The sequence below is a fragment of the Centruroides sculpturatus genome, unplaced genomic scaffold (assembly GCF_000671375.1).
Source record: "Centruroides sculpturatus isolate CEXI.00-Female unplaced genomic scaffold, Cexi_2.0 scaffold133, whole genome shotgun sequence".
In the NCBI taxonomy this organism is placed as follows: Eukaryota; Metazoa; Arthropoda; class Arachnida; order Scorpiones; family Buthidae; genus Centruroides; species Centruroides sculpturatus.
The window spans coordinates 267,747-282,273 of NW_019384319.1; the positions used below are offsets into that span (position 1 = coordinate 267,747).

Consider the following 14,527-nt stretch of genomic DNA (forward strand, 5'->3'; position numbering starts at 1 on the left):
TCTCTCTCTCCCAATATGATGGATGAAAATGAGAATGGGTATTAAAAATACCGATGTAACTCAGCGGAGGTGGTTCGATAAATAAAAATCTCGCTATCTTTTCTTGTATATATATATATATACACACAAAGATGCATCACAAAGTAAGAAGACAGACCTTCTGAGCTTCGACCTTAGTATCGAACCTGACAGAGATTTATGTCCAGTCTGCAGTAGACTTAGTCGTTCAATTATTTACTGATAATCACAGAGGTCGAGCGTACTTCCGTCGTTTCCTGAGGACTTCCGGTGACGTAAACGGTGGAAATGGCATAAACGATCGCCTCGGTTGGGTATTCGAAAATCTATCAAGGGAATACGCTGTCACTGATAAAATTCACTTCATTAAGGGATATTTTTGTCAATTCGGGGGATTTCCCTTAAATGAAAATTGCGGTGTCGCAGAATTTCAAAAGTTAATTTTCCACGTCATTAAAGGTTTTTTTTTTACAGAAAATGCGGGAAATAGATTGCCGAGTTAAACCCATTTTATTAATTAATCCCGATTTTTGTGTAAACAAGTATTTATCACATAGGAAAACGCTTATAATGATATCACAGCATTAAAAAAAACAAGATTATCTTACTTGAGAGATTTAAAAATTCTTTAATTTTATAAAAATTAATTGATAATGTTATTAATGATTGCTTTAACTATTCTTAATCTATATTTAAACTTTTCATGAATTTTTCTACTTCGAAACTTTCATTAAATAACTTAAATTTCATTTTAAATATTGAATTCTAGAATGAAGTCGTAGAAGACCATTTTTTTGCTTTTTTTTTATGCAATTAAAAAAATGTCCTGGTATTTTCCCCTATTGAAACCTCCCTAATGTAGGGATTTTCCGATATTAATTTTTCTTCACAATTAAAAAAACTCCTGGTATTTTCTCATTGTTATTCTCGTACTCTTGGGGATTTTTGAAATATTAATTTTTTCATGCTGTTATTATTTTTCCCTCCTCTTGGATCTGTTTTAAGATAAATGCTTTAAAACTTTTTTAAAATTAAACAGAATTTTTGTTGTTGATTATATATTTATAATGAATGTATACATATTTAAATTTTCTTTTTGAAAAATATACAAGCAAATTACATTTTTAAAAAAACACGTTTTAAATAAATAAATAAAAAGAAAAGATTATGTTCTTCTGTATTATTTGTTTGAAAGGTCATCATGATGTGTGTGCGTGTGTATATTTATTTATACAAAAGAATTTGCTAGTTTCTTATAAAAAATTCCATTTTTAATTTAAACTCTAAGATATATTTTTTGCGATTTAATTAATTTTAATTTACTAATAGCCTACTTTAACGAAATTAATTTTTGTTTTTATCGACTTTATCATAAATTTTTAAGAAAATTCCCTGATAAATATTAATGAATTTAAGGAAATTCCCTATAACTCATTGGGGAATATTAGGGCATTGTTATAAACAAGTTACACTCAAGAAACCTTAGAGTATACAGATAATAACGTAAATATCACACACTATTAGCATATTATTATTATAATTATTATAATTATTATAATTGAAATATAAATAAATATTTATTAATAAAAAAATTTATTTACACAAAATTATATAAAATAAAGAAGATTGTTATTTGCATATTTAATCAAAAGCGGAGATGAATTCAAATTGAATATTGATAAATTTTAAAATAATTTAATAACCAGAGGAAATGCTTTATAATTGAAAAGAAATAATAAAGTAAATAAACGTTCGTGAATAACATGAATATACACGATAATGATAAAATAAAAAACATATATATACATATTAATTTATAAAATTACAAATAGAAAAAAAACGAAATTAGATCTTGATTTTTTTAAAGGCATAGAATTTCAATTTTTATCCAACAATGTTATCAAGTTTCTAATGATGTAGAAACACCTGGATCCTGATCTATCAAGATAGAAGAACTGAGATTTTCGATAATGCTGACGACGTTTAAATTCTTTTTCGTTTACTTTTGTTGACGTAACTCCATTATACAGTATTTCAGTTTTTTTTGTAATCTTCTCGTTTTTTTATTTTTTATTTTTTTTTATATATTTTTTTTCATACATCCATCTGTCACTAGTCGCTATCAAGCCAGTTCCTTGCTGATCAGAGAAGATTAGAACGGTTTCGACACCTCACTTAACAAAAATGATGAAAAAAGGATTTGAACTTTTGTTCTGCACATATAAGCAGAATAAATAGGCTGTGCAATTTGCACCTTTTGCAATTTTTTCTCCTTTTTCTATCCTATTCTAACCCTTCTTTATTATTCAATGCGAAATTAGATTTTACATAATATTAACTTTTCCATAATCGATTTATCTTTTATTATATATATTTATCCTTGTCGAAATATATATATATAATAAAGTGTAAATTCTCTCTCTTTTTTAAGTATAGAGAATTTATTATATAAAATTTTATACTGTGCCTACGATGCAAATGTATAGAAACTTGTAATGACTTTATATATTTATAGAACTATAAACATATATCTGATGTAAGTTATTATATATATTATCGTAGAATATATAATGCACAGTTTATTATAATAACTAGCCTTTGTTTGTAATGTAGTTTGCTTACAAATCACGAATAACTGGATGAATTCGATGGAAGTAATGCAATATAAATTAATTTTAGTATAATTACTAAAGCTTAATTTAAAACTTAATTTAAAAATAACGTAATAATTCCTTAACGGTATACAATTTCAAATTTCAATTAATATGATGCGGTCCTATAGATAAAGTACATTGTCTAAACTTTTAATAATGATTGATATTTTAAACATTTCCTAAGTTTAGCCTCTTAGCACTTACGTGTTCTTAAAATGTCAGCTTTCCAGCTGTACTGTACGTGTGTGTATATATATATATATATATTGTTTAATGATTTTAGATAAACGTACATCATTAACTAGGCATAGAATTAAACATTATATCCGATTAATAATCCTATATAGGATTTACGTCATTACTCGTATCGAAATTTGGTGAAATTATCTGTGCATGTAGATAAGGTTTCAAATTACCATAACCGGCACATGACCGTTGTTGTACTAATAATAAGTTGATAATAGAGTAAAATTTGTTATGTTTTCTTATAAACGAGACAAATTGAGGGAAAAAAATCATTCACGCTTCGACGAATTTATAAGCAAAAGCTGAAATTTTGATAGTTATTCAAGAAACACATTGCCAACTTTTAGTTTAAAGTCGAACATGTTCTGGAAAAAGGCCAGAGAGGAGGAGGTTGTGCTGTATGTCGCATTGCGGAATAAGTATTTGCTTGAGAAAATCTTAATTTCCTTCACTATGTAAGGACAATCGAAAGAAGTGCATCGTATCAAAAGATCTGATTGCTCAAAGACTAGAAACTAAAGACTAAAGAAGTGTAATGACCTATAAAGGAATTTTCGTAATTTAGAACTTTTAGTTCTTTGTCGACGTTTGATATTTTTTTTTTACTTTTTACATTTTTTTTTATAATTTAAGAATTACTTAAAGGTATTATACATTGCTACTTCGTATAAAATTTTTATTAAGATTGTCTTAAGAGATACCGATTCTTTTTGATGTTTTACAAATCTCTGGTTTTGAAACGTGTTAATTACTTTAAAAGAATTGTTAGTAAATTACATATCTTTAATTTAATCTTTCAACTATTTCGATTTTCTTTTGTCATCGTTTCTTTTTGTAAAATACCATTTTTCTTTATAAAATAACCACTTTAATATATCATTTCTCCGATAACAAGTGGAAGATTGACTACATCAACCGGTTGTTATATGCATATCTTGTAAAATTGTTTTTTTTTTTTTAATTCTNTAGATTAACGGGTGACTATTTTGAGTGGAAGGATTAAGTGGAAGTGTATTGAGCAGATGAAGATAGAATAGCTGTTTAGAAGGGATTAGCGAATGAAAAAGATGCGACCCATTGAAAGAGACGAATTAAGCAATGGCAATTTGAGCAGACGGATTATTCCTGCAAACTAATTAAAAGAGTAACCGTTTGAGCAGAGGATTACTGAAAAACTATTCGACAGTTAATTTGGATGATGGTTTATTAATGATCTTTGTTAAAAGATCAATAAATGCACTCCGTTCATCTTTAATCTCTCGTTATAAAAGGAGATGAATTGAACGGCTCCCTATTAGCTTCTAGTGTCATAGGTCGCGGATACATCTTCACGTCTTTAAAACTCAATTTTCTCTTAATAACTCCCAACTCGATAATAAAATTGAAAACACGATGCAATCTTTCCATCAATGGACTATTAAGTAATTTAAGCTGCGAGTTAAGTACTGCTCTACTCGGGGGTGGATTTTCCCGAAGGGTGAAAAAACAGTCGCCTGTTGGACCAAATTCTTCTCCAACTTTCCTTCTTTTTTCGAACATTAATTCCGTAACTTGTACAGTTTAATGTTATCAATTTTTATTTATTTATTTAGTAGAATTCCGTAGGAAAGTGGCGTTTTATTCCTCTGCCAGTGCTCTTCTCGTATCGATTTTGATTTTTGTTACGGCATGTGTATGTGTGTGTGTGCTCTTGACGTTTATTTCTATAGTAGCATGTTGCCAAATTTGGTGTTTATTTTTATGTTAGATAATGTGTATGTTTATTTCTTGTATTGTTCCAGCTTTTATTCGCTCTTCTACCATTGTTTATAAGCTCGTATCGTTAGTGTAAGTACAGTACCTTTATCTTTTTATAAACACAGCGTAAAGTCGTTGTATTATAACGTTTCTATAATAATATTTACATAATAATCCATGGAAATTGTTATTAATAAAGTTATAACCGTATATATTAAGCGTTATTTCTGTTGGAATTTTATTATATTTGCGATTTAGCAACCAATTTTCCATCTAAAGACATCGATTCGCACGTAAAATACGTGTAAATAAAAGTTGCTAAAATTAATTTAAACTAATTAAAATTTTTTATTATTTTTTCGAATTTATTACGGATTTTTTAATGTTTTTAACGTAATTATTACGCATCAGAATATATCTTTCATAATTTCTTGCACGCTAAATAACGAATGATTAATCCTACAACAGAATTAATGGAAAATCTCATTGTAAATTGCAATTAAAAGATGAGTTATTTAGAAACGTACGCCTTTCAAAATATAGTAACATTTTCCAAATTGTTTAAAGTCACTCAGCGAAGATATAAATTGTTTCCATAGCGGTACACTATAAATTATTAAAAATTGCAGCCATTTTATATGTTGAATTAGTTCTTATAAAATCGCATTGAGATATCAAGTAATGTATTATTTTAACGGCATCTTTTCACAAAATACTTTCAATCGTATCAATCACTCTACCTTTCTGCATTAAAAAATATATTGCAGAAGCATACTAAACAATGAAAACAATTTAATTAAATGCAAAATATGTGATTGATCGATAATCCAAGTTATATATTATACATATACGTTATACACATATGAAGAATGGAGGTGTAATAAAATGTAAACAGAGGGATAGATACAACAAATAAAATCTAACATTTATTGCATTTTTTATATATATATTTTTTAAAGAAAATCTGGAAAAAATCCAGCATAATTTATATTTGAAAACTATTTTCTCTAGAGAATTATATACTGTATATATAGGAGAGAAAAATATAACTACTGACGAATAAAACAGAATATTTAAAAGGATGATAGGTATGGATTTTCATCCATAAGTAGATAAAAATAATTCTTTTTATTTTTAGTTGTATAGAAGCATGTTTTGTATGATTAGTTTGTTAAACTGGATTTTTTCCGAAATGAAAATTGCTTTATGCGTAGCGAGCGATGAGAATAATCTTGTTCTATCTTTTTATTTGATGGATGGGACACTATCTTTATTTTATATTCCGACAATATTGAGGTCGTCTGTTTTCTTTTGATAGAATATTGGAATTCGTCTGTTCTGCCTCGACGACAACTCGTCTTGATGGAAAAATTGACAGTTTGGACAATTTCGGATAATGACACATTATTTTTCTCTTACGTCTGACAAAATTTTAATAACCTCGTGATGGTTACAACTTTCCTCAAGCCCCATTTTTATTTATTTAACGATTTAAAACGAATCTTTTAATCTCATCTTTTAATCAAATATTTATACATTAACCATTACAGAGCTAAAGATGATCTTTTTGATAAAGAGTTTTGACATTTTTGACATTTGAAAAGTCTTTTTTTCCCCATTTTTTTAATAATAGTGCGGCTTGTTGCCGTTATGGATTTATGAAAGATTTTTTTCCACTTTTTTTTTACTCGAATATTTACATAATTTATTACAAATAACGAAATTTCAGGGTAGTAATTATTTATCTGGTGGCTTCAAATTCGTGTTAACTTCGCTACAGTTTCGCTATTTGGGCAACAATTTCTCTGCCATCGGCTATTGCTGCTCTTGCTTCGAGACACGTTGGCCTTCTCTGCGTTTGCTTACAGCGTAATTATGCATTAAAACAGATCGGAAATCATCCGTTATATTCAATTTTTTCCCATATAAACTCGCCGAATCTATTAGATTTAATATCAAAACTGTTTCCAGCACTTTCTTAGAGCGTGTTAAATGTTAATTACACTCGCCAGTTATCCCATAATATACGCTAATTGCAATATAATTTTCATGCAATTTTTTTTTCTTCCCCTTAGTGATGTATTTTTATAATTCTTTCTTTCGTGCTTTATTATACAATAACGCAGCCTGTACACGTATTTGGCACGTATACAACAAACGGCACTTCGTTCCGTTTGCTGAAGAAAAAAACAAGAAAATTACATGATTTATTTAATTTACGAATTAATGTATCTTAAAAAATCTATCTTTATACGGCTTTATAAAATAATTTATTGAATGGTGAATTTAAATATCTGGCACAAAATATTCTTACATTTTAAGTTATTACATTCTTTATAATATTGCTTTTATAGTCGTTCCAATATTTATCCCCGTGTCACTAGTCAAAAACTTCAGACTATGTCAGCACTTCTATATCTTCCTTAAACTTTGTTTACAAGCCAACAGTTATTCCTTCCTTAAATGTCCCTATTCTCGTAAGACATCGCGACATATTTAATTCACAAAAACCTTTTATTTTCGGAGAGAATTCTTAAAATTTTTACCGAAAACAATTCTTTTCTAGACTACAAAACTTCATAATTCAATTTTATGAATTTTTTTCTCTTCCTTTTTTTCCTTCTTCTTCTAAAAAAATCTAGAACTTTTCTAATTTTTATAATAAAACAAGCACGTATCTTATCGAAGTATTCAACTTTTGGCATATTGGGGGAAAAGTAAATAGTGAAAATTTAAAACCAAACTCATGCACGAGGCACTTCCATTCACATTCATACATTATAATGGACTGACAAGCTTGTATATATTGCACTTATCTTACTCTGTGTTTTTCTATCTTCCCCACCTTCCATCCTAATGGAGCCTCTGTCTGGGAGACCATTTAGCTTCTTTTCAAAAACTTCAGGCATAACAGTAATCGGTTAACCGGTCATCGTTCATATAAAAATCCATTCTCCAACATCACAGAGATAAGAAACTTTTGCTTCTCCATTGACACTTAGTTAATATTATGTAATGGAAGAGTTGTATATGCAAGAGGAAGATTCCATTGTTGAATTTTTTAAATCTTTTGGGAAAATATGGGAGGGAGAAGAAGTGGTTGAAGTCCCCCGAGACATCCGTTTATCCTCGTTCTTTTTTTTATTCTAGGCATTAGACTAGTCTCGTTCTACTGTAAATCTGTAACGTCATCCATCATACACGTCACCTCATGAGCTGGATTTACCAGAAGTGAATGACTAGCATATGACCTCCGTTGGAATTTTACCGTTTTTCTTCCATATCCAGATAATTTCCGTCTTAGAAAAGCAACCATTTCTACTAGAAAATGGGGGAAGAAAAATAAAGGAGAAAAAAATAGCATTGCAAACTGAGAGAATTGTGATTAATAACGCAACTGAGTAAACACAGACAATTTCTTCCTCCGCCTAATTCAATTACCGGAATCCGTTTTAAAATTCAAACAATAACAAATCCCTTATAGTTACAAAACATTCCAAATAGATGGCGCCACAGAATATTCATTATATGAATATTTTTGTATCTATTTATTTTTATTTTATTTATTATTTTTTTTTAATACAGAAAGCTTAAACAATTCCGTTTGTTTTCCTTTATTAATACTCAAAACACACAAATATTTTTACGTTAATTAATAAGATTAGTGTATTATAATCCTCGATAATTGAAAATATTTGAATTTTTTAAAATGTGTATACCCATTTACTTAAATAAAACATCTGTTATAATTAGCTCGCTCTCTCTCTCTTTCTCTATGCATTTTTCATCTTTTCTATTCCTCAAGGGAGAAGAAATAAGATACGATGTCGAGTAATAGAACGAAAGCTTGTGTGCGACTCCAATTATAAAAGCGTACTTCCTTTATTACAATCTCTATAGAAACTAGCTGATTACAAAGACAAAATTCTATTTTTCCTTTAGCTGAATACTATCGATGTTTAGTAATTCGATAAAAAGCATTACAATCTCAGTTTCCTAGTCGGATACAATATTCCCTTCCCCCCGCTACAACTAAATTTCCGGATAAATTTCATCCCGTGACTAAATTAATCACATGGTCGAATTTCGGAAGTCGTCCTTTTCTGATGGAAAGGAAGTTATCTTTACTAATGATACGTGATGTGGCATAACTGGGGATATTCGATAGGGGTGGATAACACCGTATTTATTGTTACATTTATCCATTTGTTTTTCCCCCTATCGACTCCTCCTTAGGAAGTGTGAAAAATTGAGTGAAATTGCGAAATTGTGAATCTAAAAATGACTCAGCTCTCTTTAATATGTGATTATTGTCGGTGGGGGTAGAGTAGGTTTTTCCCCCTCCTCTTTTTTTTGTTCTGGAGGCACCTGCACCTGTTTAAGGGGGTAAAATCCGCGAGATTGCTGAAATTTATCATCTCGAAACATAATTTTTTTAAATACTGTATTTTCTTTTGTATATTTTATTCTGCATCCAATCAAAAAGATGTTAATAAATGATGATACTAATTTAAGTTTGAAATTTCTTACTTATTTATAACAATATATCACATTGTATCCGTGTATGCTTTATTTAACATAATATACAATATAATAAACGTATTATTATGCTATTTTACGCTAAAAAATCAGTAAAAAGAAGCTGAAAAAATAGAATAAAATGCATACTTTACGTTATAACCTGTGTTATACACGTTCATTATGCGCTAATGTAAACGTATGTGTAATTTAATAATATATTTGCATAGATATTTTCGGGTGGGTGTAATTTATCAACATAATTAGCATAAATACATACGATATCTATTATAGTGCGCTTCGTGTATTTTAATGGCTTATTTGCATAAATACATATGAATGCCTACTTTAACGGTAAATTAGCGCACTATACACGTAAATTTATACATTTTACTAGTAAATTAACATATTAAAATTTACGCTTAACTTGTGTATATGTGCAGAATTAGTATGCATATATTGTTACATATAGATCTTGAGGATTACTTAGTGTAAATATGCTACGGGATATATTAACATAAATACATATTATATGAGCAACCGTTTGTATATTTTAATATTGTATAAAATAATAAATATGAATACTGTTTTTAACATTATATACATGTATAATTTGTACAAATNTTTGTGTAGTGTGTGTGGTATCACACCTGTACAGGAGAGAACAACAGGTACAATAACTACCCTATCCATCCTCCACAGATGCCTTATTTCCTGGGCAAGTTCTGTGTACTTGCTAATTTTTTCAGTGCATGTGTTTTGTACATTGTGAGTGTTTGGAATGGCTATATCTAAAATGTATGTGATTTTATTGTGTTTGTCAATGAGTGTGATGTCTGGTCTGTTGTGATAAATTGTTTTATCTGTGATTATGGCTCTGTCACAGTACATTTTGTGCGTGTAGTTTTCTAATACTGTCTGTGGAATATACTTGTAGTATGGTTCGTGAATGTCTACCAAGTTGTGTTTCTTTGCAAGCTCTTGGTGTATTATATTTGCTACTTGATTATGTTGTGTAAATAATCTGTCTGTGCCAAGAGCTTGCACCCAGAAGTGATGTGTTGTATAGTTTCTGGCATGATGTGACATTTTCTGCATGTTATTATTATTATTATACTAAACTGAACATATATCATTAGCCTTTTCTCAATCACTTTTTAAAGTTTATTTTAATTAAAGTATATTTGTTTCTTTAAAAGTAATTGTTTAATGCCTAAATTATTTCAAAGATAATGCTGTTGACTGAAAAAAATTGCCATCCTTGTTCTAGGTATTGCACAACATAAATATTTCAGCAGTAATGTAATATTTATGAAAACAAAATATTAAATAAATGTATCTTTTAAATTGACATTTCCTAACATTTCAATTTATTGTAGCTATGATTGCCTATATACAATTTGAATAAATTCTCTTTTACTATTATAAAAGCAAGTAAAATTTGCAAGTAGTAATAAGTTGAAATATAGCTATAAATTTTATTAATACATGAGCTATCAACTAAATCTAAATTATTCATACTTAATAATATATGTTGTTAAACTCAATAAATGCATCTTTAGACTTTCCTTCATGTTTGGATGTTTTAATTTTATTATATCAAATAAGCTAAGTAAATTTTATGAAAATTTTACCTGAAAAATTTCAAGACTTCTCTTTTACAGAATGGAGCCCTCATTCATAGTTACAAAGGTACAGGTGGAATATTTGAAGTTTGTTGGAACTCCAGAGGTGATAAAGTGGGAGCTAGTGCATCAGATGGAAGTGTAAGTGTTAAATTCTCAATGAAAATTTTTCCAGACAATATTCTTATTCTCTTTATTATTTTTACAGGTGTTTGTTCTGGATTTACGTAAATTATAGCAAGGATTAAAAAACAAAAACAAAGACTGAACATCACTGGTTGCATAGATGGAATACTACAATGTAGTTTTTTCTGTCGTAATCAGATTGGTCTCATCCAAATCTCATCCCTCGCATCAATAACAGCCAATCATTTCATTAAAAAAAAAGGATGAAGTCGGACCCATAAGTGTTTCATCGGCATGTAATGTGGTTGTTTGTTTTATGTAACAGTGGACAGTGCCTTATTAGCCATAATTAATGAATAAAATGGACAGAAATGTAGAATTTGTAAAAAAGCAAAGATGAAGAGATGCCATTGCTATTGTCATTAAACATTTGTATTATAGATTGAACTTCAGAAAAAGAACAGTTGTCATTTTTTATCTAAACATATTCTGTCCTTGTAATGTTGCATATGTTTTTGTGGAAACTTTTGTAAAATACTGAAGCATTCAACCAAAATCTTCCATTTAGTGATATTTTTTATTACTTCCAAATAATAATTGGAGAAATTTGAAAGGAAGGAAAGAAAAATGTAACAGTTATGCCAGGAAAATGATTAAATTAGAAAATACCTGCTTTTAAATTCAAAAAATGAAATTAATTCTAAAATTTTCTTCAATATTAATTAGCAAGCTTGAAAAAACTTTTTTTGTGAAATGTTGCAGGAAATTGCTTCATCAATCTACTCTTCAACTGTCAACAGCAGGAACTATTGCAGGATGACACACCACGGATTCGGTTGCTACAAATGAAAAAGCGAAAGTACCACTTATTCTTCGTACTGTAAAGTTTTTTTGCATCATTGTAGTCCTAGAGACCTACATACATTATATAATTTTTAACATTTTGTGCAATGTGATTGTCTTCTTCAATTTCTTTGATTTGATGCAATTCTGTGCATATTTACTACAGCAATGGAGGGACTTTGTAGATTTTTTTTTAATCCAACAAACAAAAAATTGTTTTATCAATAACTTAATCTAATTAAGGTTCATTGAATGACAATGCATTGGCATCAGCAAAAAAAAAGTTTTGAAACAAATTGCTCCCACAAATAAGATGCCATTAAAAGGTGTATTTTTGAGTAGAAGTGCAAAATGGTGAAGGGGATAGATTATTATGTACATTGTGATTTTATAAGAATTAAAGAAAAAACTCATCACAGTCTGTTACCAGTATTTGATAGTCACACATCAAATTCCCTAAAAAGTACAAGCAAGGTAGAGCCACACACTATAAAGTGGTAAGTCATTTTTCAGGCAAAATGAAGCCGTTAGGAATAAATTAAATTCACATTAAATTTAATTATTTTATAATTTATGCAGTAAATATGTTTACGCCATAAAAAATTCTGTCCCTTAATAAAATGAAACTTCCATCAGTGTCAGATAGAATATATTTTTAAAAATTTTTTCTTGCCTCAAAGTTATTAACAGCATAAAATTCTTATGGATAGCCTATATTAAATTTTCAATAACAAAGTGGACTAATTGATGTGGAAACTAAGTTTGCAGTTGAAAGCAAACTCCAGATTATAATTAGTAAATATAACAAATGACATTAATCAGCATATAATAGATTTGAACATGCTCAATCTTCAGATTTAATAAAATTCTATTGAAATGGCTACAGTGTTGTATTACAGAGTAAACACGAGATGTACCTTTTGTCATATGAGAAATGTTAATTCATTAAGGCTCTGTAATTCATTTTAATATTTTCAAAATTTTGATGTTTATTATACAAAATGATCTACCTTTTAAAAACAAATTAAAGTTTTCAAAAAATTCATAAACATCCTCTTGTTTTGTGAATAGTTTCCACAATGAATAGCATCAGAAAGTTTTAGAATATTAATTAAGAACAGCACACATATACTGATTTATTAGTCTGTTAAAGGTCCTTAAGAATTTTAAACCTATTTAAAAAAAAAATTAAATGCTGCTATCTTAACAAAGCTGTTAAACTGAATAATAAATACACACTTCAAAAAGTTGTTTGTCTTAAGAAGAGATTAAATCAGTTTTTTTTTCCTAATATAAGAAATGTTGAAATAATTAAGTTATAAAAAAATTATTTGCATTAAACTTATCAGATTCTTTATTGTGTGTCATCACAGTAAATTTATCTTAAAATTGATTGATAAATTTTAATGCTATGATCATTTTCCAGTAGTTTAATTTTACGTCGTCATATGGCGCCACATTGACATTGAACAATAAGTAGATCATGTGGAGGATACGAAAAAAATTTCATCTTCGTTAAGTGGAAAAATCGATCGATGGAATTAAATTTAGACATTGATTTTTATTGTTTTTTTTTCCTCCTATTATTATTTTACCGGAAAGGAAATTTAAGATGATCAGAACCTAAATTTTATATTTGTTTTTAGCAATGATTGTTGTTTAATTAATTAATCAAATTTTAAATTATTTATAAATTCATTAACGGGTTCGTGTACTTTATTGGGCGGCAATTTGAAAAAATTGTAGACTTATAAATTTCCACTGTCGTCAGTTCGAGAACGGAGTTGAATGAAAGCTGAAACCGGATATGGAAAGCTTGGGGGCAGGAGACCCCAATTAACTATATACGAATTTCCGTTGAAGTCACGTTGTTTTAATTCAAAACTTTTCCCCTGAAAGGAGTTAATGACTTGCACGATTCCATTGCTAGTAGGAAAGTATGATATTAATATATAGGGACAAGCCACTAATTTGAGGTGGAGAGCATATATTTTAAATGAAATAAATTAAAAATTGCATCCCGGCAGCCCCGTATTTATTATTATTAAATTGTTTGTGTTGTATAAAATTCTATTTTCGCGTTTTATTTCCCCTTTCAATGGCATTTCATCCGTAAATTCGACATTAGTTTCCGATGATATGCACGTTACAAAATTGAATATCGCGTAAACCAATCTCCGCAAAATTTTCATATTACGTCAGAGCCAACGACAACTCCCTATTGTGACGTTTCGAGCGTGAAATTCGGCATAGCGACACCAACCCTCGTTGCGAAAATCCGCCCATTACTACATTCAAACCGTAAAATTTCTATCTCTTACGCCGTTCTTTCACGAAATATTTTCCCAAAAAAAGGTAAAAAAAAAATAATAATAATAGAATTAAGGAGAGCGAGAAAAACTGCAAAAATATCACGTTCGTCACATTAAACACTTTTAAAGCAGTCTACCAACCAAACAAATTTTCTTGCATAAATTTCATCTAATTATAGTTCGAAGGGGGAAAAAAATTTAGTCGACAACTCGCTAGCGTATTGAAACCCATTAACGTGACCCTTCCCTCGCCATAAAACGCAGTTCTTACAATTAAAAAAAAATACTAAACAGATAAAGGCATAAAATAAATTGCGACTTCAAATTATGCCACAAAATTTAAGAAGTGGGGGAAAAAAATACACAGAAAAGGCTATAAAAAGAAGATAAAAACCGCAACACATACTTAAAAAAAAATGTATATATAAAATTAATTTATAAACTCTAA

General features: G+C 28.9%; 1 protein-coding gene across 1 annotated transcript in view; it reads left to right on the forward strand.

Moving 5' to 3' along the window:
* Positions 1–11,618, forward strand: part of LOC111624711 (F-box-like/WD repeat-containing protein TBL1XR1) — a 50,727-nt gene extending 39,109 nt beyond the window's left edge. The window contains exons 11-12 of the mRNA XM_023367620.1: positions 10,838–10,939; positions 11,007–11,618. Of these exons, the coding sequence (XP_023223388.1) occupies positions 10,838–10,939; positions 11,007–11,036 (132 nt within the window). The 3' untranslated portion in view covers positions 11,037–11,618. The remainder of the gene's footprint in view (positions 1–10,837; positions 10,940–11,006) is intronic.
* Positions 11,619–14,527: the final 2,909 nt, after the last annotated feature.